At 34.9% G+C, this 25,151-nt stretch overlaps 1 protein-coding gene across 2 annotated transcripts in view; it reads left to right on the top strand.

The window, feature by feature from the left end:
- The window catches only part of LOC136348793 (limbic system-associated membrane protein-like), a 136,745-nt gene that overhangs the window by 58,125 nt on the left and 53,469 nt on the right, over window positions 1-25,151 (top strand). For both annotated transcript variants that reach the window (XM_066299932.1, XM_066299938.1), the window contains exons 2-3: window positions 5,448-5,587; window positions 24,549-24,626. In XM_066299932.1, the coding sequence (XP_066156029.1) occupies window positions 5,448-5,587; window positions 24,549-24,626 (218 nt within the window). The remainder of the gene's footprint in view (window positions 1-5,447; window positions 5,588-24,548; window positions 24,627-25,151) is intronic.

The raw sequence follows: 25,151 nt of genomic DNA, 5'->3' as shown, positions 1-25,151 counted from the left end.
ATCGAGTTTTAGTACGTTTCATTTTAATTCATTTGTACAAAATAACGATACAGTAATTGTTGAAATTATCGTCCTTGACCTTCATTGCACCTGTTTAAACGACGTACGAGGCTTCTGCGGCCTCGCTAAAAATTTGATCATCGTTTTAAACGAGTTCAAATGCCGCAGCGATTCGTGCAATAAGGTCTTGCTGAGTTTCCATTGGCGTTTCATAAACCAGAAACTTTACATCCACGGAAAAAAATCTAAAGGTGTTAGATCGGGCGACCGAGGAGGCCGCAGAACTGGACCACCTTTCCCGATCAAATGTCCTCCGAACTAATGAAGTTCGAAAACAACGTATTGAACAATTTTTATACGATTATTTAGTACAAACCAATTAAAATGAAACGTACCAAAACTCGATAAGACACATTTTTGCACATAACTGTCTTAAAATATCGTGAGACCATAGGTCCTTAGGGAGACATTAGCGGACTTGGGTTCTTATACTTGAAAGTTTTCTATTGTCGCACTGAACAATCCCTAGAATTTCGATCTCATATTTTTGAGACATCCTTTATTTATTGCTGAATGCCCTACATAAATACTGGGCATTGGAATATTAGAATCAATACCCACAACTACATATTTAAAAATCCTCAGCATCTCTACAAAAAGTAAACTACATAAATCAATAAAGGGTTTATTAGTAATCGAAAACTTCCTGTTTGCATATCTCAACTGCAGATACATGGTACACAACATGCGAGAAACTTGGAACTTTTATGTGCAGACAAATGAGGGGAAACGAAATAACTAGTTTGTGACTTTGTAACTAACACATAATCCTAAGAAAATGGGGACATATTTACGACATCCGGCTTTCTTCTCGGAAGCTTCCTGAGACTCCGCAAGAGGATTTGTCAACTTCAGTGAGACCTAAATTATGAATGTTTTGACAACAAATAGAGAAATAGGTGACTAAAGCAATATTCATATTTAAGTCATAATGCATTCATAAAGCGTGTAGATATGTACGTGCTACGTACGAGCAATAAGTATAGAGGGCTCTTAACCACATCAAGTTCCAAGTACCTGCACTATATGAGGCCGTCAGCCAAAAGTGGGCTGGGCCACTTTTTTTGTTTTTTACATAAATGCATGAGAGCTTTATGAAAAAATATATATTTTAAGACATATAATATTTTTCATTGAATTATTTCCTGTCCTCAGAGAGAAAAAGCACTTATTTCTTTTTACATTTGCAGTATGTTCCAAATTTCTAAAGCAAAAGTGGCCTACGTTGGTTAGGCAATTTTTACATTCTGAATTTTTTTTATTTGAAACGAGAGTTGCTTTTTTAAATTGAATAATTAACTGACCCTGCAAGTTAAAAATTGAATTAAAAAAAATTTAATTAAAACGAAAACTACTGCCTCCCGTGAACCATAAGGAATAGGCTCTTGTCGTTTACATTTTACAAAAAACTATATAAAATGTAAACAGTTGATTATGTTTTCGGATCGACGTGGTCGCCAAAATCACAATTTTAAACTTTCACTTTTATGTCAGTATAACGTATTCTGCCCTGATTATACGGTAGAAGTTAGAGAGCATAAATTTCTTGTAAGTGGACACTCGTATCTACCATGTCATCAAGACTTTGGTCGTGGGCAAAAACAAAAAAATATATTTCCAAAACGTATTCACACCACAGGATCGGATACCAGCGATTTTGTTTGTTCGAAAAAGGATACTATTTGTTGTTATAAACATGACTAAAGAATTATTAATTTCTACTAAAAATTTGGAATCGAATATTTTTAATAGAAAAATATCTACTGAAAAGTCGAAAGTAGAATGGTTCAAAATTCAATGCCCATGTTTTAAAAAATAACATCCTTTCACGATTCATTATAAATATTCTAATGATACTGAGAATGAATTTTGTCAAGCAGACTTAAAAAAGGAAGCTCAATAAATGTAATTAATAACAACTTATCAATTTTATACCCTCACGGTAATGCAATAAGTGAGATAAAAAAGACGGATCTTCTTCAGCTACTTGAATATATACAGCCAATCCATCATGATTTTTATAGAAAACTGAGAATATTTAATGTTATTCAGGATGCAATGCCGGTAAGAAGGATTTGATGAAAACGGTTAATTTTTTTATCCAAAATGTCTTAATCCTTATGTTAGATAGTGTAATATGTTACTTTTTTTAATTTTTAATAAACTTTTGTGGCCAACGGCACTCCGATCAATTCCTTACGCGTGTTTAATATATTCAATACAAAGCTGACTTAACCAACCAAAACTTGTTATAATTTACATTCGTTGCCCTAATCGTAATTTTAAAATAAAAAATAATCATTACTCGTATAGAATCTAAAGGTCAGTTAACACTCGAGGTAATTTTGGTAGGATTACTTATCACGAACAAGACTTAGTTATTTTGAATCGTAGTTTCTCGACAGTCGGATTTCTAATTTAGGCCACTTTTGCGCTGTTGGTCTCACGTGACATACACAAAGATGCTGTCAAAAGATCAATGCGAAAAACGTGTTAAAAGAACGAGTGTCTCTTGTAGGATAATTTGTCCACTGATGAACAACAGTTTACATTTCCGGAATTATCAGTGTTTCAAATCGTTAAAAATATTTGTGTTGTGGCTTAAAAACAGTAAACACGCCACAGGAGCCACCCCCTGAAATGTGCACAGTGGCCCTTTTTAGCTGATTTTACGAGGCACAGGGTAAATGGTGATAGATAAAAAAAAAAGCGAAATCTGGAATATGCATAGAATGTCAATTAAAACATGAAATAGTGAGTGTTTGCTTGCTAATTTGCTGACATTTGAAGCTTTGTTTAACTTCCCAGAGGTTTCCAAGTTGGCTCACATTACCAGCTTAACACTCTTCAAATTTACAATTACTTATACTCTCTTTTAACTAGTCGCGTATGCGTAAAAAAATTGCACTTTAAAAAATTCAACCAAAAAGACTTTATGCTTAAAACACACGTGCATGGATTTCATGACCGGCCTAAAAACAAAGACCTGCTGAGTAGTTGATTTCTATTCTCTCATCTGCAAGGACTTCCGTTTGGAGTGCTTAAAATGGACAGAAAGTTTAAAATAATAATGAAGCCTTTATACCTAAATTTTTCTTTTATCCACCATGTCAGAGTTAGAGATAAAAAAAAGGCAGCGACAAATGTTAACTTCCCCCTTTTTTTAGTTAAATCGTATGCATTGCCCAATCTTAGCAATGTTCAATCGTGAAACCGATTTTTAGGTCTACACCATCCCCCTCAAGATCAAAACTTTGATTTGTTCCTTGTTGAACGACTGCAAGGTGGTTTTTTTCTCGATCTCTATCAATTTCGATTTGTTTAATTCAACATAAGAGAATATGCTACGTATTTCTTTGATCCATATAAGCCCGACTTGAGCGTAATATAGGTAGAGAGATTTATGAGAAATACAAGACTGCGATATGTTGTTCAATCATACACTGAAAGACACAAAAAGTCCGCTATGCTTGAAATATCTTGAAAATATATAATTTATCAAGAAACGCATTACACAAAAATTGAAGGTGTGTCAAAATTTTCCCATTCTGCGGTGTTCAGAAATATACAAGGTGCGTCATAAAATAGCAGTGATTACATTTCATGCCACATGTTCTATGGCTAACTCTAGCGGTTCAACAGCTATTATAAAATTAAAGTTAAAAAGCAAAAAAGGAAATTGCTCTTGTGTAAACGAACTTATTTTTATTAAAGAAATTGCCCGAAATGTGAAATCCTTGACAACGAGATACATTCTAATGGACTTTCTCAATAACATTTTCCAATATTTCAACAGTAAGAAGACGGCATTCGTTAGTAATTCTTCTTCTCAGCTCATTTAAATCTGAAGATTTCGTTCCATAAACCTTACTTTTTAAGAAACTCCATAGAATATACTCAAAAAGCGTAAAATTCAGCGATCTAAGGGGTCGTTCTATTTCACCTCCACGTCCTACCAAGAGCGCATAATAAGCAAGTTGATCGCTCCCTTATTAACGACATATAGAATGATTTTCTAGATTACCATATTGGTCGCATCTGCATATTTTAAGCACTTAATCTGATAAAAATAAGTCCGTTTGGTTTTCTTCATACCTGCAATCACTGCTGAACCATTAGAGTTAGCCATAGGACATGTTAAATGAAATGTGTTCACAATGCGAGGATGGATCGGTGAACGCCATAATTAGTCCATTTGAAAGAAAAAACATAACTCCAACGGAATGGTAAAATTTTGATCCTCGTTCAATTTTGATATAAGATATTTTTTAATAAATTATATATTTTTCGAAATGTTTCAAGATTGCCGGACTTTTCGTATACAGTGTGAATTTCTTGGGGGGTCCTTTCGAGGAATGAGATACATACTTGCTTCAGAGCATCTTCAGAGTGAAAATTCTTCTGGCACAGTTTTTGGCGAGATCTCTGTCAAAGCGTTAACGCCAAAAAAGTGAAACTTAAAACATTTGAATATATTTTTTGCTCATGGTATCAACTTTTCTCCCCACAAAAATTAGACGAAGGGAAAAAAGTCCCGAAAGAGCTCAAGGTAAACGTGTAGAATAAGTTGTGGTAGTGAGAAATGTGATACGAAAACATCAAAGAAGGTGATACAATGTTGGCGACGTTCTAGAAGATGATGTATGTGTGTTGGAAGAGAAAAACTGAAAAATCTGATGTTGTAGTTGACTTAAATTTAAGGTGGCATAGAAAATGTCATAGACATTAATATAGTCAGAGATTTTGATGTTGATGACGCTGAAGAATTAGTTGCTCAACTTAATGAAACAATCGACGGTGCTTACCACAACAAACTAAGTTTCATTGAAACATCAAGAGAATAAGACCTGTATAGGTTATTTGGACATAAACTACTTGAAGTTTGAATAGTTATGACAATATTCAAAGATGGCACTTGTTTTGCTTATATCCCGAAACTCTGAAACGACACATGATAAAATACACGCAATAGGGTGTGATTATCATAGCTATATCAGTCGACCAAATGTCCCAGCCAGACGGTGTGACGTAATATTGTTACGCACACTCCGAAACTGTATTATACATATTTAATTGCAATTGTTAACTTTTCGCACGTTACAAGTTATGCCTATCTTATTTGCAATTTACTGGTATTGCAGGGGTAACAAATAACCAGACGTATTTAAATCTATGCAAAGTCAGCTACTTCGTTCAAGATACTAAAAATTCGATGATTTAGTGGTAGGCTTTCCTTAGGATTTCGACATGAGAATTTGGGGATTACTTTCGTTCCCTTTCAGTGTGACACCCCCCATAGTACACTAAATTGCTTTATTGTGAAATGGCAGTTAAGAATACTTTTTTAGTTCCTAGATATTTTTCCTTACCAGTCCAATTTGTTGCAGGAAGTGTTAAACTGTTCACAATTGACACAGACTCAAAAGGGCACCCTTACTTCGGGTCTAATGAAATAAGAAACGTCACCACCACCGTCGGCAACGCTGCTTACTTGCATTGCCAAGTGCAGCAATTAGGAGATAAAGCGGTAAGTGCTTTAGAATTTAATTCAAGTTACTACGTCATAAGTTTAAGTAAAATACATTATTAAAAGAATATTTTGCAATGTTTTCGTCATGAGTGCAGCTGAATGTCCACCCGCGTTTTCAACTTATAAAATAATAAGGCAAGACAACACTTGTTCTTGGAGTTTGTAACGATCCTCTAACAATGCCGTTTTGGCGAAACAAAAAAGTTAAGTCGTAGGGGTTGAAGGTTGATTTATGCAAATTCAAGCCAAATTTCGAAACTTTATAACTTTAAAGATATTTCATGGCTTTTACTTACCTTTAACTTTATATTAACTTTGAGACGGCTCTTATCCTGAGTTTAGCCACTAAAATCCTCCGGCTAAGCACACAAAAAAGCATTGATCGATTTTCTCTTACGCTAAATCAAACCATTTCAATTTTTGGGACCGTTTTTTGTTGAGGAACTGGGCTGACTCCGTATTTACTTAAATTTTTATTTCGAACTTCCTTTATTTGAATCCATCTGGAATTTTCATTATTTGTCCGTTATATACCGTAAATATTACATTACGATTCCACTTTTAACGGTCGTTCCGTTACCATTGGTTTAGGAGCTAAGTATTTATTTGGTGACGACACACGGAGAAATATTTTTCGATTTTAGATTAAACCGTGTCATCATGCGGAAAAAAATATCGCGATTTTATCCTCATTATTTTTCTATGAGGGCAATGATAAGAGTGAAGCTTCGTTGGTGGCAAGCGTGCTAAAAGTACTTAATGCGCTTCATTATACAGGGTGAGTAGTTTTTTTCGATGATTAGTGAAGGGATCTCCGAAACTGGCAGAGCTACGAAGACGGTTGAATGGGAAAAGAATTGCAGCGTTAGAGGACTAACTTAAAAACCACTTTTGTTTTCGTAAAAAGGTACATGTTTTGCTAGATATGTGTTTAGCAAAAACCGAATTTTGTCGATTTTCTTAAAATCGATCTAGCCGTGTAATTATTGGTTCCCGAGAAATCATGTAAATACGGATATTGTAGATAATTTTCCACTCAAAAAGATAAGCTAATAAATTTTTTCTCACAGTTGCCATTCTTCAGATATGACATAAACATGCTCTTTTTAATGGAAAGTGTACAAAATGACGACTTATTTAAAAAGGCTTTTTTTCAAGCTTTAAAATGGTATCAATAAGTAGGAAGTTCTTTTTCAAAATGGCGGATGTACAGCCTTTTGTTTAATCAGAAACTGCAATTTCGAGATAGTTGGCTGTGAAATTGTTCATATTGATTTATTATTTGCTTGATACTCACAGCTCGCATTATTTAAGTCTGATATTAATATAAGTTTTTGAGCTGCTTTGAATTGAATTTTTGAAATTGAAGAACTATTAAATGCGCATAAATTCAACAATTCGACAAGGTCTGCGGCTGGTTGTTTTTCTTTTTCATTTTCTTTTTTTTTTTCAACGAAAGACGGTTTGTGAGCACAAAATCGAAAATAAACCAATTTCCTATCAACAAACAAGCTTTTTCATTGTTTACGTACTGTTTAATTGATTTGGTATTGTGTTTTCTACCAAATGTGTACCTGCTTTTCGTAAAAACTGATCGATAGATTTTGATATACGACCGAATGATTGATGGCGAAAGATGATTTGAATCTCAATGGAGTTTTGAAATTTGAGCTGTGAGTTCACCGATATTTCGCTTTAAAAAATTGGCCATTTTGTGCTAATGTTGACGTAAACAACATTGAATAAAATGAACTGACGTGAAAAGATAGTATATTTTCTTCTATGTAGTTCTGCTTTTGAATTAAATAAGTTAAGGAAATGGGGTCTATAATTTAGAGCTGCACGGTATATTGTATTATACGCCGCTAAAATTACATTTCAAAAATACAATTTAATGAGATACTGTAACGAAAGTATGTATTTATTTTCATCAGTGGCGCACGTACAAATATTTCTTTTATCGTACCAACCATACGACCGCGCAGTTGATCAAAATCATTTGACCTTTTTTCAACCACATAATTACTCTAATGATGATTCTGACTTGCTGATGACACATTATCAATAAGGAAGAATCCCTTGTCAATCTCTCCCTTAGAAAACCCACACCCACATGGGGAAACACTTAAGCTCTATATGATGTGATTATTTTGTATCGATCAAGCTATTTCACTAAGCAGTATGGCGCCAATCTTTATGGACAATCCTTCTTCAGGGTAGTTTACAAATAAAATCGTAATAAATAAATATTTAGCCGGAAATCGAGTTGCAACTTTTAAACTCTGTATCTCAAAGTCAAAGAATCTATGAAAAGGTCAACAAAGTCATTTCCACACTATTTCTTTTCTACGTAAATTTGCCCTTTAGAAGCGAGTTTGCTGTTTAATATTTAACAGTTTAGATAGATGGGAAAACCCTCTGAAAATTAAGTTATAAACTAATGATGAAGTTCATTTCAAAAGTTGTCGATGGAGAAAACGTATTACGCGAGTATACAGGGTGTTAAAATGATCGCGTTACAAACTTTGAGAGTAGACTTCTCGCAATAAATCTTAAAAAATTAAATAATAAAATGTTCACATTATTTAATGCAAGGTCGCAAAGATTATAATTTAGTTTGTTGTTTTAACAAACATTTTTAACGTTTGGAAGCTTTTTGTTGCTTAGATTATTTTCATCATTTATTGAGGAAAGTACGTCCCTAAAGTTTGTAAAAGTCACATTAGTACCCGCTACAAGCAAGTGGTCTTAGGATTAGATTGAGGGTCAGTTGATAACGAGCAGAGACAGTAATGTCCAAAATGTCCTATGCAAAACTCAATGCAGACAATAAAAGTCACAAATTTATCATTTTATATTGCGTCACTGTCTACCACCTTTAAACAAACCATTGATTATATTGTGACTGAGCGCATTTAATAATTAATATGTATTATATTAATATGATTAATATTCATATTAATCACACTAAAAATCATGCTTTATCATGCAAACGGGCCATTATCAAAAAATGTATGCGATTTTAATTTCATATCTTCAGCTTACAAATTGAAATTTAAACTCGGTTTTTATCAAGTGTCAAAATCCGAATTAATAATATAATAATAATATTGTAGTTTTTCCTAATATTTTGCCATCGATATGTGTCCTCAGCAGTACTAGAACGGCTCGTCGATAGACGAGCAATATCTGGCGCCTGAGGTCATACAATGCTAAGCCCATCCAACAGCTCTAGTTTCCGCCAAGTTTCCAACTCCCAATATCAATATTTCAGATGATTTATATGGCCTTATCTAAAAGCTGTCGAACTGGCTCGGCAGCTGCAGACAAATTCTGTCTGGACATATTACCAATAGCACTTTATTGTCCCGAATGTTTCATAACTTCGGGTACACAGTATGTGTTTAGTTGCAATATGAAAGAGATTTTTAGATCACAAAAAAATGTCGAGTTGAAGTTTCATGTGAAAAACAGACAGGAATCCGTACGGCTCCATGAGAGTCTACTTTCTTGCTCAAAGAAAAAACCGGAACGTGACGTAACCTAGAATATTCCAAGTAAAATGTTGAATCCACAATTTTATCCAGGGACGACGGCCACAATCTCATAAAAATCGGAGATGTAAGATTTAGTGGAAGCTGTCAGTAAATCCTGATATATAGTCAGCAGGAATTTTTGCGTTGGGTTTGTTTGTTCGCAAATATTTTTATACGCATTAACCTTTTTTGTTCTTAAGAACAACGACAAAAATTGCTCATTCCATCCTGGTTCCTACCCTAAGATTTAGTGAGGGCCCTTCGGAGTTAAATCCGGTTTATAAACTTGTAGTTTAGGTTCGACAAGTCGAAATTCTCACTTCGTTTCAGCAAAGTCAACAGGCCATGTTTTAATTCGCGAAGTTGTCACGTTTTAAGCGTCCTGGATAAACAGTCGACACGACGAGGTGATTCTTAACTACGATTTCGTATTCTAAAATTGTGTATCGGATTTTGAAAGCAGTTATTGAAAGTATATTGTTTCCAATGGATGGGAAAGTGTTCAAGCTTTTTCTTAGGAAAGGCACCCAAAAATCCATTAACCAGTAAGCGATGTAAACTGCCTAATTTTAATTAGACCTCTGGAATAAAGGCAAATGATTGAAGTAAAAGTTACAAAACCACTTTGTTGTCGCTTTTTGATGATTTTGATTTTTTTTTCTTACTCCATAACGTCCAGACATGTTAGATAAAAAAAAAAATCGAAAACAGAAAAATATTTGTTTTGACGCATTAAAAGAATTAAATTCAATCAGAAAAGCAACGTAGCAAATTGTACAAGAATTAATTGTTATTTAATGTTCAAAGCGTTTGCCCAAAACGTCTTCCGTCGTTAGCCAAACACGGCGCCATTCTTTGCACAAATGATCTCACCTGAACCTACGTGTCTTGCCTGATCGATTACATTACACCGAGAATACGAGCCCTGAAATCATCTATGTACATTATGTGGCCGATCTTTATAAACTTGATGTCTTAAACGGTCCCTAAGTAAAAAGTTGCAGGGATTTAAATCAGGCGGTCGAGTTGGCCACTCTTTTCACCCAGCAAAAACTTCGCACCTCTTTTCTTTAGATAAAAAAATTGGAATTTCCATACGGCTATATACTTGATATTTTAAATATGCACAGAGTGTTTTCGGTATTTTTTTCTTCTGATGGAATTAACTTTTTTTGATAAAGTAAAGAAAACAACTTGTTTATCGAAATTTTTCTCATCCAACCGCAACAAAATTTGATGTGTCTTTGCGCGTAAATAAGCGTAGATTATATAAAATATATCAAAAGTGGAGGGTCATATTTGAAAATCAAAAGTAGGACTTCATTGGACTGCTATGAGGCAACAAACAAAAATTCAATGTCATCAAAAAGTGACAACTTGAATCGTTTTTTGATAGAAAAATTATTTAAAAATTTATTTTCGGTATTCCATATATGTATTTGACACACCCTGTATATTCCGTCCAAGGTCAAACAACAGGGCATTATAACGAAGTGCTATTTTACGTTTGATTAACAAGGTTCCCGTCGTCAATTTATCCAAGTTACATATGACATCTATACGCCCTCGAGTCTAATATAATATTATTAAACAAGCTCTCCCTGATAGCCATCAGACCGTAAATGGGACATTTACGTCCCGAGATGCAGGTGATGGGTGCAAGTCTCCGGATGGAATAATAGCCATAAAAAGCGAATATACTCTGCCCACGACTATGTCAACTGTGGGGTCTATTGGGAGTGAAAATTGAAATATTTCAAAAAGTGTACTTTGAACTAGGTCAAGTATATAGTTGATGGCTGCCTTATTAAAAATACGAGAAAATACCCAAAAGGGACTTTGTAATAGACATCAGAGTTAAACGAGCACTAAGAGCAAGCTTGGGAGCACAATATCGCATGGAAAATAAATGTGAGTGCAATTGTGCAAGTTTCCATTAGTGGATACGACCTTTATTATTTCGACTAAGCCTACAACAAATCTCCTGAGTCAGTCAACAATCGCAAGGAAACTTTTTCCATAATGTTTTTCGTAGAAAAGGTAATTTTTCGGGTCACATCTATGCTTATCATGCACATCATGCATATTTTTACCAATTATCCATTAATCTTCACGGTTGCTCAGTGCGTCCTTCTAATGTCCCACAAACACACACACACACACACCTAACAATGACATGATTAAAATTTGTGTTTCTTGAGTGTGTAATGCATTTTTCCATCAACTGTGGCTGACCAAAGTCCATCGCTAATGCTTGAAACACGTTTGCCCTCCTGCAACAAATTTTTTATGTGCCCTAGTTTCCATGAATTATAATGAAACTGTGAAATAATCCACTTCAGGACTGTATCCTTTATTTAACTAATGAAAAAACAAACAGATAATTGTGGTTCAAGTGACGTAACTTTTTATGCACGTCACAGGCTTCATATCGGCAGTGATGCCACATCTTTTCAAAATTAATATGTAACAGGAATTTGTCACTTATTGGTGCATCGGTATCAGTATTTAGCAGTAATTAACAGTATTGTTAGATCTAGGCTGTTAAATCTGTGTTCGTTCATAAAAACAAATCCTGATTAAGTACTTTCGATTTTTATTCGTATTATAATTTTTTTTTGCGGATTGCACTAACATTTGACCATAATGTGTCGGTCACTGGTTTTTTTCTCCTTCAATCTTCCTTGGGGGAATGTGGCCTCACATTGTTTTTCATTGTCGCTGATACCTTATTTAGCCTAGGCAAACTCAGGTTCAATGCATACAAAAGACAATCGACGAAGAGTGTACAATACTCAATTCCAGAATATTAAAATTCAAGTTACATCTCTAACTGAATTCAATGGCAACAGGGGCCCATTATTTTCCAATTCCCTTTCAAGGTAGTTGATAAGGGCCGCTACCAGTTCCTCACGCCAACTGCTTAAGAACTTGGGCATTGTGTCAAAGATAATAATAACAACACCGGTAATAACTAACCAGGAGCACTATTTTAGTTCTTAAAAGAACAAATTCTTATCGCCAGAATTTAACAATAAATTAAACTAACACGTCACCAAATTAAGCGGCAGCAAAAAACAGGGTTATTTTTAGACTTTCAAATATGTCTTTATCTCTTTTTAACACATTGGATTTATATGACTTGTCATCTTACATGAAGCAGCTCTCAATCGTTACATTTTGTGACGTGGATAAAAAGTTACGTGATGCGAACAAGTTGAAGCATGGCGAATTGTCCTCCAGTACATCTACGAATACACTCTGTTTCAATTCAATAAAATGCAACATAAATCTACTAAATTAAAAAGGAAGATCGTTATTTTTCTTTTTATACTTCATAATAAATAATTATTTTCCTCGCCAACCAGAACAAACTTTATTACCCGTCTGGTTTTAAACTGGTTGCCTTCGGCCGTTAAAAACGGTTTCAATTATTTTTAACTTTCCACTAAAAGAAGCCTTAATTTCCCGTTTCAACAAACCCAACTTTAATCAAATAGAAGTATAAAACCGGAATTATCATGACGCGGATTGGCTGAGCTGATACGCGAGCTTACCCGATCCTTTTTTAATTGCTACCAGTGAAAAAGTCGATAAAAATACTACACATAAGCCGGTTATGGAGATTATCATAGCTTTGTGTCATTAAACAATTTTTTCGATGCGATGATAACAATTTTTTACAGTTTGTGGGCAGTTACTCTAATTTAATGGAATCATGACTTTAGAGAAAAGACCCGTCGAAAGCCATGCGAACCAGTCGTGACACTTATCCAAACTTTCGGTCCCATATTAAACTCTCAAAGCAGACTTTATTGATACTTCCAGGTATCGCACAAATATGTTAAAAAATATATTTAGAATACCATTAAACGATATTAGATCATTAAGTCCTAAAAACGATTTAATTTGTTTTCCAGCTGAAAATCTTCGATCTACGACGTTTTTTGTTGTTCTTTTTTGTTCGGTATTCCGGCTTTTTCCATTAATTATTTCCCGTTGTGCTCAGTTTTATATTTCCAATTAATCAAAAAGCGAAGAGGAAAAATGAGAAAGCACATTACCCCATTTGCATTCGAGAGGAAATTCGATGATTTCTTGAATACGTTTTCCTATTAAATTTGGTATTTTACCACCGGCAGTTTCAATAGCAATTCCTAGTAACGATCGACCTTTCCTTCTGGAATTGCTTTCCAGTGTATGCATAATTGAGATATCTCATAACAGTAGAAAATGTGCGCAAAAATCCAGATCGTAGGCCATTTTATGATTGAGATGGCGAAACGTGGAAAGCAACATGGAAAACCTTTCAAAGGAGTCTAAATAATTACAGATTAAATGCTAATGAGGTTATTTGTAACATTACGTAAACAAAATATTAAGTGCCTCGTTAGGGTTTTGTCGAACAAATTTGCTGTTCTCAGCCCCAATATTTATTTGTGCAATAAATACGTAATTTAATACTTTATGAGATGAACCAGTTTATGGCTCAACGAGCTTGCGAGCTAGTCCATTAATGAATGAGTCGAATAAAACCTCATTACATACGCGTTGCATACAACTTTTATGTCCGATTCATGTTATTTTGCTAATAATTCACCTTTCGAATCACAGTTAAAACACCTCCGAAATATTTTAATCATGTTAATATTAATTTATAAAATAAACATTTAATATCGAAAACGTAAATAGATCATTTGCCGCAAGGTGATTACAATCAACAATCAAATTCGATAGTCACATTCACACGTGTTCGGTAAAATATTTTTCCTTCCAGCACAAGTGAGTTAACTTTATTATAATTCGAAAGTTGAATTAAATATTAGACAAGATCTTTCCACTTACCCATGTGGGAAAAATCTTATGAATTTTAGAGGTTTTCGAAGTTCTCTATTATGGTTTCTCTCTCACAACACTTCTTAGTCTCCAATATATGTATTTCCTACACAAATGTGGATTTTTTCAGCAATAATAATCGTTCTATCGCTGTTTTTCGCTGCAGCAATTTCCGATGGCGAATGAATGCAAATCAACATCGTCTTAATTTTAGTTATAGAAAGACAAAATTTTGAAACATCGGAAACAACATCAAAAAGCGTGAATTTCATGACCTGGCATAAGGAAAATGCTCAATCGTGGAAATGCAAAGATTCCGATAGCTGCATACATACATAAGTAAGATATACTGCTACATGTTGCATTTAACTTCTCTTTGCCTGATTTTTTCTCTCCTTTCTTTAATGGCAAAGTTACCTAAAACGAACTTTTCTACGGTAATAAATCACGGTCCTAAATTGCCTGTTGCCATTTTTAGATGCAGCAGACGCTCGGTAACGTAAACATGCCATAATGGAAACATTTGGGTTAATGTAAATACAAAATTCGGACTGTAGGACCAAGTGAAACGCTCGGTAATGTAAACAAGGTGTACACTCGCTCACGTAGAGTCCTTGGTGACGGTTAACATTACAAAAAGCTATGTTAAATTTACAAATAGCTTGGGATGCAGTTAATTAGCAAATTATTCAAAAACGTTGAAACATTCTCTTCTGTACCAATGATCAAGTCGAAGACGATGTTCCCTTAAGAGAGATTGGGAAAGAATTGCGAGCTAACGCTGATGTTCTTGTCGGTACGTCGTTAGATATTGACGATTCATTGGAAATTGCGAATCTCAACGTTGTTTACACTCCATCTGATATTAATTTATGGAATGAAAATGGGCAGAGGAATGATATCAATAAGGAGGAAGATGTGGAGAGTGAGGGCAACGAGGACGTTCTCATTGATGTTAGAAATGCGGCAATTGAGGTACAAGCCCTGCAAGCTTTTAACCAAGCTGTAGATTGGGCTGAACGAAAAGAGGTATTACATACGGATAGTTTAGTCGTATATTACGGACGCAGCCATTGGAAGACAGGGTTAAGCGCCAATTTACGCAGACTCGAAAATGTAGATAATTGTTCTTTTAATAAAAAAATTACTTATCACTCTTGGAATATTTGTTCAATTTTGTTATTTTGATGTATTAAACCTTCCTTAATAAATCGTTTATTTCTTAAGTCACCTCCGCTAATGTAAACATTTCGATAATAGGAAGCCCGCTTGGTTTGAATTAGTTTACATTATCGAGCGTCTGCCATAATAGAATTTTAAATTTGCAACGTTTACATACACGGGTCAGCTAGATAAACATAACATCGTTAAATTACTTGCCAACATTTTAGAGAATACCACGCATTTTTCCACATTGTTACCAATTGAAATTATTCTCATGGATTGCATGCTGCAACCGCCGCGACTTTGCGATGGTCATTTGCAGAGGGCTAATCGCGTACTTTCAACTATAGAAAAACAAACCAACCAGCTTTGGTCGATGATAGTTTCAGCTGCGAATATCAACGATTAAAATTCCACTTGTTTGGTGCAAAAAAACCAATATTACTGCGAAATTTAATTCTCACACTGAATTTGCTCCGGTTCTACTGTTTCCCTGTTGCTTCCTCGGGGCAATCACAAGACGCCTGTTTTGGTATTGCTCTCTGGTGGTTTTCCAAATCCCTGGACAGATAAAATCGTCGGATTTCGATTAAACTAAAAAGTCACGATGGGAAGGAATTAGTGGAAAAAAACCTATCATGAGAATGTTTTTTGCCATGTAAATAAGATTTTGTCAGCTCAATTTTATTCTTCATATTTCTTTTTTTTTTGTGCTCAGTGTTGCTATTATGGAAAGTATGGTAATATATTGTAACGCATATACTGACAAAGACAACAGTTTTTCAAATTAGAAAACTCCATCAGAAGTTGGAAATCTCGGATTCTCCCGTGCGATTACTTAAAAAAAAACCAGACACCTGAAAGACACAACAGAGAATCTTCAGGAAAACGAAACTACCTGAAATACAACTGCAAAGGAAATTAGACCCCCGAGGACTCTCATGAAACCTTCGGAAAAGCACCCAAATAAACTGCTATTATTTCGAAACCCATAAGGAAAATTTAGAGTAAAAGCAAAGATATTTAAATGCATTTAAAGTATACTAGGGCTTAGGGTTTAATCGAAAGGTCAAATGGTTTCATCTGGTCAAAACCAAGAACCCTAAAATACGGAATGGTAACGAAAGAATTTCAATATAAACTTCCAATATAAACTGCAAATTTTCTAAATGGCTTTCTAAGCCGCAGCCGAAAACCTCTTCAAAAATCATAATGGAAAATATGTGAAAATTCATTGCGAAGAGTCTAATCCAATCAAATCCAATCAAATCCAAATATAGGAAAAGTGGGTAAAATTTGTGCATAATTTGTAGACATTCAGGAATTGAATCGTTTCGTTCAGATAGTAGATAGTTTAAAACCCCTAGGGAAAATTTTATAAGCCTTAGTAAAACGAATCTAAAGTTTAAACATCGAAAGTGGCGAATCAGAATTGAGAATTTCTTCGTTTATCTGTGGGAAGTCCAGAAGTTTAGTTTGAATCAGGCTTATAAAGGTGATTCTTACACGGCTGCGAGAAAATTCTGTAAATATGCAGATTTCTAAATACTAATAGAAACTCTTGAATTTGTAACGTCTTGTGTAACAGATGAAAATTAGTTTTAAAAGGAAAAACTATAACTATAAATTGCTTTCCCGAAAAATAAATGAATTTTTTACAATCTTTTTGAGCTCACTGTATAATGGCAACACTAACAAGAATCTTGCAGCGGAATTAAAACCAGTCTAGCTTTGGACTTGGTCTTATTACCAACTATCTATAGCGTTTGGTTATAAATTATTGTTGCATAAATCCCAAGAAATGTATTAAAGTCTTCATTGTCTTTTGTGTGGGCTGCGAAGCGCCGCGGGGATTCCTAGGAAAGAGAAATATTTGGATCGTCTGGCGATCTTCGTGGGAAGCTGACCTGATGAAGAAGGCGGAGCAGTGACATAGGAAAATTGAATATGCAAATTTATCTTGATTGGCCTACGATATCAATTACAAATATTCATTAATTACGAGGAAACTCAGCAGATCGAGAGAGTGCGAGGGCTTGAAGGCATTGAAATTGAACAAATACGAAAATTTTGTGACGCTCCGAGAGTATAGAGAAATTTTTACGCGTCCACGGTTCGTTTCGATTCGGGGAAAGACCCAATATTTGTAATGCACATCCTGCACCGAAAACGCTTAAATTGGGGCCTCCTGCGCTGCTATCTCGAAAAATGTCGGAAATGTTACTTTGAGGCTACATTATGACTCTCCCGTTAGGGAGATCGTAATGCATCCAATTTCATAAAAATGTTTCGAGGTTTCCCTATCGATTGTCTATTGAAATTGCTTTAAATTCAGGTCAAAGAAAAAAGTTGGGCATATTTCCATTTATTCGATCCGGTTCAATTGCAAGAGATCGGGAGGGCCACTTTTATCTACACAACCGTGCAATCGTCAACACTTCATCAGATCTCAGTTTGATTTTATTTTTGCATTTGCTGGAGTTCATCGTGTCGTCTCACAAAAATGCAGTGCAAAAACGAAAAAAACCTAATGGGCACATAAAATTTCAACCCTTGAGAGTTGCTTGCTGCAGGCCCGGATGTTTTTCGTATTTCGACCAAAAATTGAACGTTTGGCTTGGGTCTTTACTGTCTCGTGTAGAAACCAACTAAATTATTTCTATATACGAAAACACTGAAATCAAGTTATTACCCGCATTGTCCCGTAAAATCCCTATATGTTTCTGTCATATTTCAAAAATAAATTGAGTAACTATACCTCAGATAATGCTGTAGTTATTTGTAAACTCTACACTTCGGTTTAACGAAGAACTAATTTCAGAAATGCAAAATGCCGAACACGTGAAAATAATTTGGAGCCTTAGCTCAGTTGAATTCCGGTTAATTTTGAAGCCCATCCCTAACCATTTAATTATTTCAATGATATTCCTTGACCGCGAACTTAAGCCTAATCATTGGCAAACTGCAGCGGTAATTTGCACTAGTGCAATAATTTCCCCGGTGGCTCCAGTAATGTTGTAACAAACTGAAATATTTCAATCTTACCGCTGTATTCTTCGAGGATGGACTTAATGAATTTCTCTTCTTAGACACAATTCGTGAATGGCAAAGGGACTTGGTGTGCCAGTGCTTTCTTTTAGCTTGCGCCTCTGCAAACTTTCCAAAAGTCATTTATAAATTTCGTTGCACTTATTACACAGAGCTGGACTAAACTTCGGAATAAAATTAATATTTTATCAACGAATGACTTAAAAAAAAACCTGAAATACGTGACTTGAATCTGCATTGTACGTATTTTTTGGCAATAAAATGAAATATTGCCCTTCAAACCCTTAGCTGCAACCTCACCCAACTTTTTCTTTTAGCGGAAACATATGTCGTGCGGGAGCTCGTTGAAAAGCTCGTAAAAAATGAAATATTACCTTACCATTTTTTTTTCATTTAGTTATGTAGTTATTAGAGAATAAAATAAAAACTTTTTAAAAACAAAAAACTAAGGAATGCCTTCTTAGTCCTATCTACAGGTTATTTAGCGCAGCAGATGCTGAAAATGTCCCCCGCCCCCTACTTGGCATGCTCGCAGGCGATGGTTAAATCCATCGGTGGAATTCAGAGTGGCCTCAGCCAATATGTTATTTGATTCCATTCTTATTTTGGCTTTTAGGTCTTCAATATTAGCTGGCCTGTTTTGATAAAACTTATCTTTCACATCTCCACAAAGAAAGTAATCCAATGGCGTTTAGTATGAACGTTTCAAGTCAATTTTACACAATAATGTCGAAATTTTAGAAGGGAACAAAAAGATACATTGCTTTATCGAGGCAATAAACGTGAAATAAAAAATGCATCAAGTTTTTCACCTTTTCAAGTAATAAATGTTGATATGCCGAATACCATTTTGCTTGTTTATTTATTTTATCGATGTCAAATAAAAACTTGTATTCAAAATTAAAGGCGGCATATCGTTATTAACTTTTATTGGGGGTTTGCCGTCGCCTGGAAGCATGTCGTGTAGAGGGTGGAGGACATTTTCGGCATCTGCTACGTTAACTAACCTGCAAATGGGGCTAAGATGGTATTCCTAATTTTTCTGCTTTTGAAAGGGTTTTTTTTCCATTTCCTAATAACCGTATAACGAAAAGAGAAAAACGTGTGGTACGATTCCATTTTCCACCAATTTTTCAACGAGTCCACGCACGACAGATGTTTTCATTAAAAAAAAAAAGAAGTTGAGTAGGGTTGCGGCTAAGGAGTTGAAGGAAAATATTTCATTTTGTTGCCAAAAAATACATACGACTCAACATCAATTCACGGGTTTCAACGTTTTTGTTTCAAGTCACTCGTTGATAAGGCATTAATTTTATTCCTGACTTCCGTCCAGTCCTGCATGTATTACTCCCGAACCAGAGAGAAAATACGGGCAGATACATTCGTGGACAAGGGCAGTGGGTAGCTGGACACAAAAAATAACTATGGTAGCCTCGCCACTAAATGGTTTAATGAATATTTAGACGTCTCTGCTGAAACGTAAAACTGCGCAACCTCTGCTCTTTTAAATATCACAATGGTAATAATCCCAAATCTTCCTCTAAAACAATAAAATTCCATTAATTTCCATTATAACGTCAGCCAGCGTAATCACTACATTCAAAACAGGAAATTCCACCTACATCACGCAGTTAACATGGAACGTGCTTGACAACAAAACAACCAGCTTACTCAAAACACATTTTAGTAAGATTCCAATGGCCTTTTGAATATTCGCCCCTAATTATGTGTAACAAGAAGTTCTAAACCGAGACTGCTGCTGCTTCTTGGGGCCTAAGTTGTCTTGTGTATCAACGAGCAATAAATACAAATAGTATGTTTCCATTGACAAGTTCTAAACACTGTTTAATATGCTAACATGATTTTGAAAACAAAGTTCCAACTATATTGTAAATCAATTTAATCTCAACTGTTATGACGTAACTTTGGGGTAAATTGTAAATTGGAAATGAATATTCTGTTTCTCAACCACATGGTGCGCTCTAGCATGCTTCGAGATTACGAACTGAAGATATTAATATAACTAGTTTTAAGATAGTTCCAATTATTGTAATTGTGGTATATTAGACGTGCCGAAACTTTCCTACTAATGCTGTTTTTGGTAAACACCATCAATTTAAATAACATGAAACCTCCGAAAGCCAGAGAGAGAAGGGTGATTGTGCAAGTTTGAAGACTGACACAGAATACTTAACTATTTGCAAATAGAGTTACCATAAGTTCTTAGCTCGAATTGAAAGTAATCATCTTTCCAGAATGACTGAAATAAAGGAGTAAAGTTATTCCATTCCCGTACTATCTAACCGAAAGAACTGAAGCAGGAGCATACCAATTCCAGTGGAATTAATAAGTTGCAATTCATAACCAAAGCAGCAATTTAATCCTCCATTTATCCCTCTAAGACCCTCTATAGTTATTTATCTGGCAGTCATTCTGGAAACAGGTGAGGATTTAGTTATGAATAAAATTAATACTCTTAGGAATGAGTGATTTGGGTCCACAGTAAAATTCGGGTGCGAAGAGATTTAATGATATGAAATTTGCATTTTTTTTTCAAGATGTGATGTTTTCTTTCTGGTCTTTTAATAACTCTGAGGGTGACGCACGATGGATGTTACATTAGATCAACACCTTTTTGGTGTCCCAAAAGATATGTAATGCAATATTTTAGATGTCTCCTTTATAAGTGGGTTACATTTTCTGCAAAATGTACAAGATCAAGTCAAAAAGATAAACTTTTTAACCTCTTTCTAGTTCGATGGTGCGTTATAGTTTTCCCAATAAAAGCTCTTAACACATTGGGATAGCAGGCATCTCGGGGTAGCTTCACCATTATTTCTCCAAAAATTCAAATCTTCAATTTAGCCGCTTGTAGTATTTCCTTCTCTTTTTTTTTCTGCCAATCAACCGTCACAAAACCTTCCAAAATTGCAACACGACGCCGCTTCGCGCTCCTGTAAAAATCATCGACTTTAAAAAAAAAAACATGGACCGTGGAGTCACCCTGTATTTAAGCCTCATTGGTGTGCATTTGTCATACAAAATATGAATATGTTGCAAATAAATAATAAAACATTTCAGGTTATTGAACAAATTTTAGTTCATTTAATCGAGCAGCCCATAGGGCGTAATATGGAAACACAAGAATTTTTTTTCCATGTGAATTTTTAATAGATTTATCCAAAAAGAGTGGTTCGAGCACGAAACGATAAAACAGATCCAGAACATGTGTTAAGGATTTTTTATTAACATTTCAATGAATATTGATGAAATATTGCATAGGCATTAAATTTTAAATTTGAAAAGTACAATTTATAGTTAATCGATTAATAATAAGCTTCGATAAACTGCAAATTAACATGAGGGTTCCCATATATTTATCGACTTTCTGTTGATGTTATTGTTATCGAACATGAAGAATTCAAAGAGCGCAAGGGTGATGGGGTCTTCATAGTGTGTAAATTAAAAACTAAGAGGGGGACATCAATTTAGTGCCCTTCTTGGCTCAGTTCTTCGTTTCTTTTACACACTCACTTAACCATTTTGAAGTCATCTTACATAAGCATTGATTATCGAACAGAAACTATAATCACTATGTGAACAATATCAAAGTAACGCATATTTTATCATTTTATCGATAATTATCTAAACTAAAGTTCCCATTATATGGGAAGCAGCAACTGATAGGTTTAGCACGGTTTAGCATTTGGATAATTAAATCATGGATTAAGTCGCCGAGATGTTGAAATTCGTGGAAAATGAAGGAAAAGGAAAACAAACGCCAATTCTTCTCTAACCGTAGCTGTAATTCTTGTGTAACATTTAATACCGTTCGATAATTCCCAGTGACTATTTGGCTTCTTCAACGTATATAATATTTAAATTTCCTTTATACGCACAAATGGGTCAAAATTGTTGGTTTCCATCTTAGTTTCCGTGGCGGAAATAATTAGTTTACGACCAGCGGGCGTTGCTTCATTTTTACGGTCCGTCGCTCACGGCAACGTGCCATAAAGACACAATAACGCCCGTCGCTCTTGGCAATGGCCTGTAAATTAAAAAACAACATCTATTAATTTGTTCGCTGTATTTAATCAACTAAGGTTAAATTCGCCCTATTTATACAGGGCGGCCCATTTAAAACAGTCCTCTTGAAATATATTGAATGGAATGTTTTTCTTTGGAAAACCCCGAGTCACGTCAATTTTACCTTTAAGGAAGACATTTTTAGATCATAGATGTGTAATCATCTCCGTACACGGGGTGGCAACCCCTTAAAGAATCTTAAATGTCACGGGAGGTTAATTAGCACGTCAAATCAAAGGTATTTCAATTTTCTTTACAAGTACACTAAAAAAAAATGTTTTCCTCTAAATATTGTAAAAAAAACCGGTTCCAAACATCGGTGAAATAAATCGAAAAAAATAAATTTTTAAGGAACGTTTTATTTAATTAAGTGTTCAAATTGCGATCCATTTACTTCCATACATTAATAAAACCTTTATTTACCCTCTTTCCGAACATTTTAGAGTATTTTAAGAGTCATTTTACCACACGCTATCTCTATTCAGTGGCGAAAATGTTCTAAAGAGGTAGATTTCGTTTTATAAAAAACGGTTTTTAGACGACCCCATAAGAAAAAGTTTAATGGTGTTAAATCAGGCGATCTGGGGGGCCATTCAATAAAACTTCTTCTACCAATATTGTGTTCGGGAAAACGTTGATTCACAAAGTCACGAACAAGAACTGGATAGTTTTCAAGGTTATCCACAATATGAAGGAAGGCGAAGTCTTCAAGCTAATTGAGATAAGATTCACCCCTTATCAGGCAGAAAAAATGTCCCACAATACGATTTCAGAAAAATCCAACCCATACAGTCAATTTTTATGAATATCGTAAATGTTGTTCTCTCATAATTCTAGGATTTGCATCACTCCAATATCTGCAATTGTGTCTGTTGACGAAACCATTCAGAAAGAATGTGCATTCGTCAGAAAAGCATGTAGAATGTAAAAAATTGGGATTGATCAAAATATTTTCACTCATCGCCTCACAAAATTTCATTGAGCGCATGAATGAGGCACATCTCACGGGATGAAAATTATGCTTTTTCGATATCGTATGAATACCATTACGTGGAATACCTGATGTTGCTTATAATCCTCAGGTACTTGAAATAAACTCTCCGTGATTTACATGATCCAGTTCAATGTGTCCTAAAATTGCAATCCGTGCAGCCTCGTTGGTAATGGAGTGTCATCTTTCATGTTTTTTGTTAGCAACGGAGCCAGTCTCCATGAATTTAGATATTAAATTAGCCACGTAGGGACGGCGTAGATTCTTACCGGGATGTCTTTCATTAAATGTTCTCGCAGTTTCTCGGACTATTTCATTGATCTAGAAATAGATGGTGACAATTTCAATCCTCTTTGCAAGGGCGTAAACCATGATGCTTTGAATCGTAGCACGAGTCGACAAATTTCGCGGTACAATTCTGATCAGTGTAAAAAACCACCCGTGCAATTCTAACAAAAATCATCTCCTTACCTTAAGAATTCCATGAAAAACATAATTTTTTGTAGTATTGATGAGTTTATTATTATTAAGTTTAGGTCATTTTTTTAGATTTATTTCTCCGATGTTTTAATACGGTTTTTTTAAAAACATTTAAAGGCGGAGCAAAAAAATTTCAGCATACTTGTGAACAGAATTAAAATACTTTTGATTTGATGTGCCACTTGACCCTCGGTGCCACTTAAGATTCTCGAAGGTCATCACCTTATACGAGGTTGTCACCCCGTACAGAATAATGACCGTACACCTATGAATTTATGATCTAAAAATGTCCCCGTTGAAAGTAAAATTGACGAGTGTCGGGATTCTCCATTAAAAAAAAATTCCATTCAAGATATTTCAGGTGGATTGTTTTAAATGGGCCACCCTGTATATAAAAGGTGAGAAAAGTTATTTGTGCGTGAAACTTTGTACGTACCGCGGGTGGAAAGAAGGATTATGCCTTTCTTGAAATAAACACCCTCTGTTTCGAATCTGACCTCAAACTTCGACCGTGAACGTAATCTTCTTTCAGCCCTCTACACGTAAATAAATATTTTAATGCCTTTTTAAAAACCTGCACCGCTTTTCCACCTCAATATAGGATCTGATAGCTTCAGAACAAATCAATGCAGCATTAACGTGAAGCATATTGCCTTTTCATTGTATTTGCTTTCGATGCTATTATGAAAACGTAGGGTGGAAAACGAGCTTTTGGGTTCCATATATTCCAGAAAAATCTTCCCTGAGGATAATCGAATGCCGCCACGCTGTTGGCATAAAATGTATTTATATTTTACACTCCTATGTTTCGTTTCAGGTTTCCTGGATCCGAAAGCGGGATTTGCATATCCTAACTGTCGGAGTGTTGACTTATACTTCTGATCAACGATTCCAGGTAATTCACTATAAATTAGGTATTGGTAAAGATAGGGTGTGCCATAAAGGCCGTATCGTAATGTAGCGGCCGCTTTAACGTGTTGCTTAAAATAGGTTTTTCTCATCAATTATTGTGAGAAATCTGCCTCTTAACTTTATAACGTGATCACAGTGATGATCTGTACATGTCCACGGTTTGTAAAATGTTCGCAATCGTCGTTGTATCTCAGACTACAGTTCTTTCGTATATTACGAAATAAATTCATTAATATTAAAAGTAAGATATTTTGGAAAAAATTCTCGGAAAAGGCAATTTAATTTTTTTTTAATAAATTTTTCGTGCAGAGGATTTCAATCCCTCCCATTTCAGTTAGCTTAGCCATTTTTCAACCATTTTAAATGGTAAATAATACACAAAGAATTATGTACACAAAATGCAAAATCATTTTGACTTAAAAACAAATATTCTATTGCTGTTAATATATATTTTTTGCTTTTGTATTTTTTTGCGTGCGTCGCCGTAAATATTAATAATAACAAAGAC

Source organism: Euwallacea fornicatus, chromosome 2 (assembly GCF_040115645.1).
Source record: "Euwallacea fornicatus isolate EFF26 chromosome 2, ASM4011564v1, whole genome shotgun sequence".
In the NCBI taxonomy this organism is placed as follows: domain Eukaryota; kingdom Metazoa; phylum Arthropoda; class Insecta; order Coleoptera; family Curculionidae; genus Euwallacea; species Euwallacea fornicatus.
The sequence above is the reverse complement of the archived record's forward strand: the minus strand, read 5'-3'. Positions and strand labels throughout refer to the sequence as shown.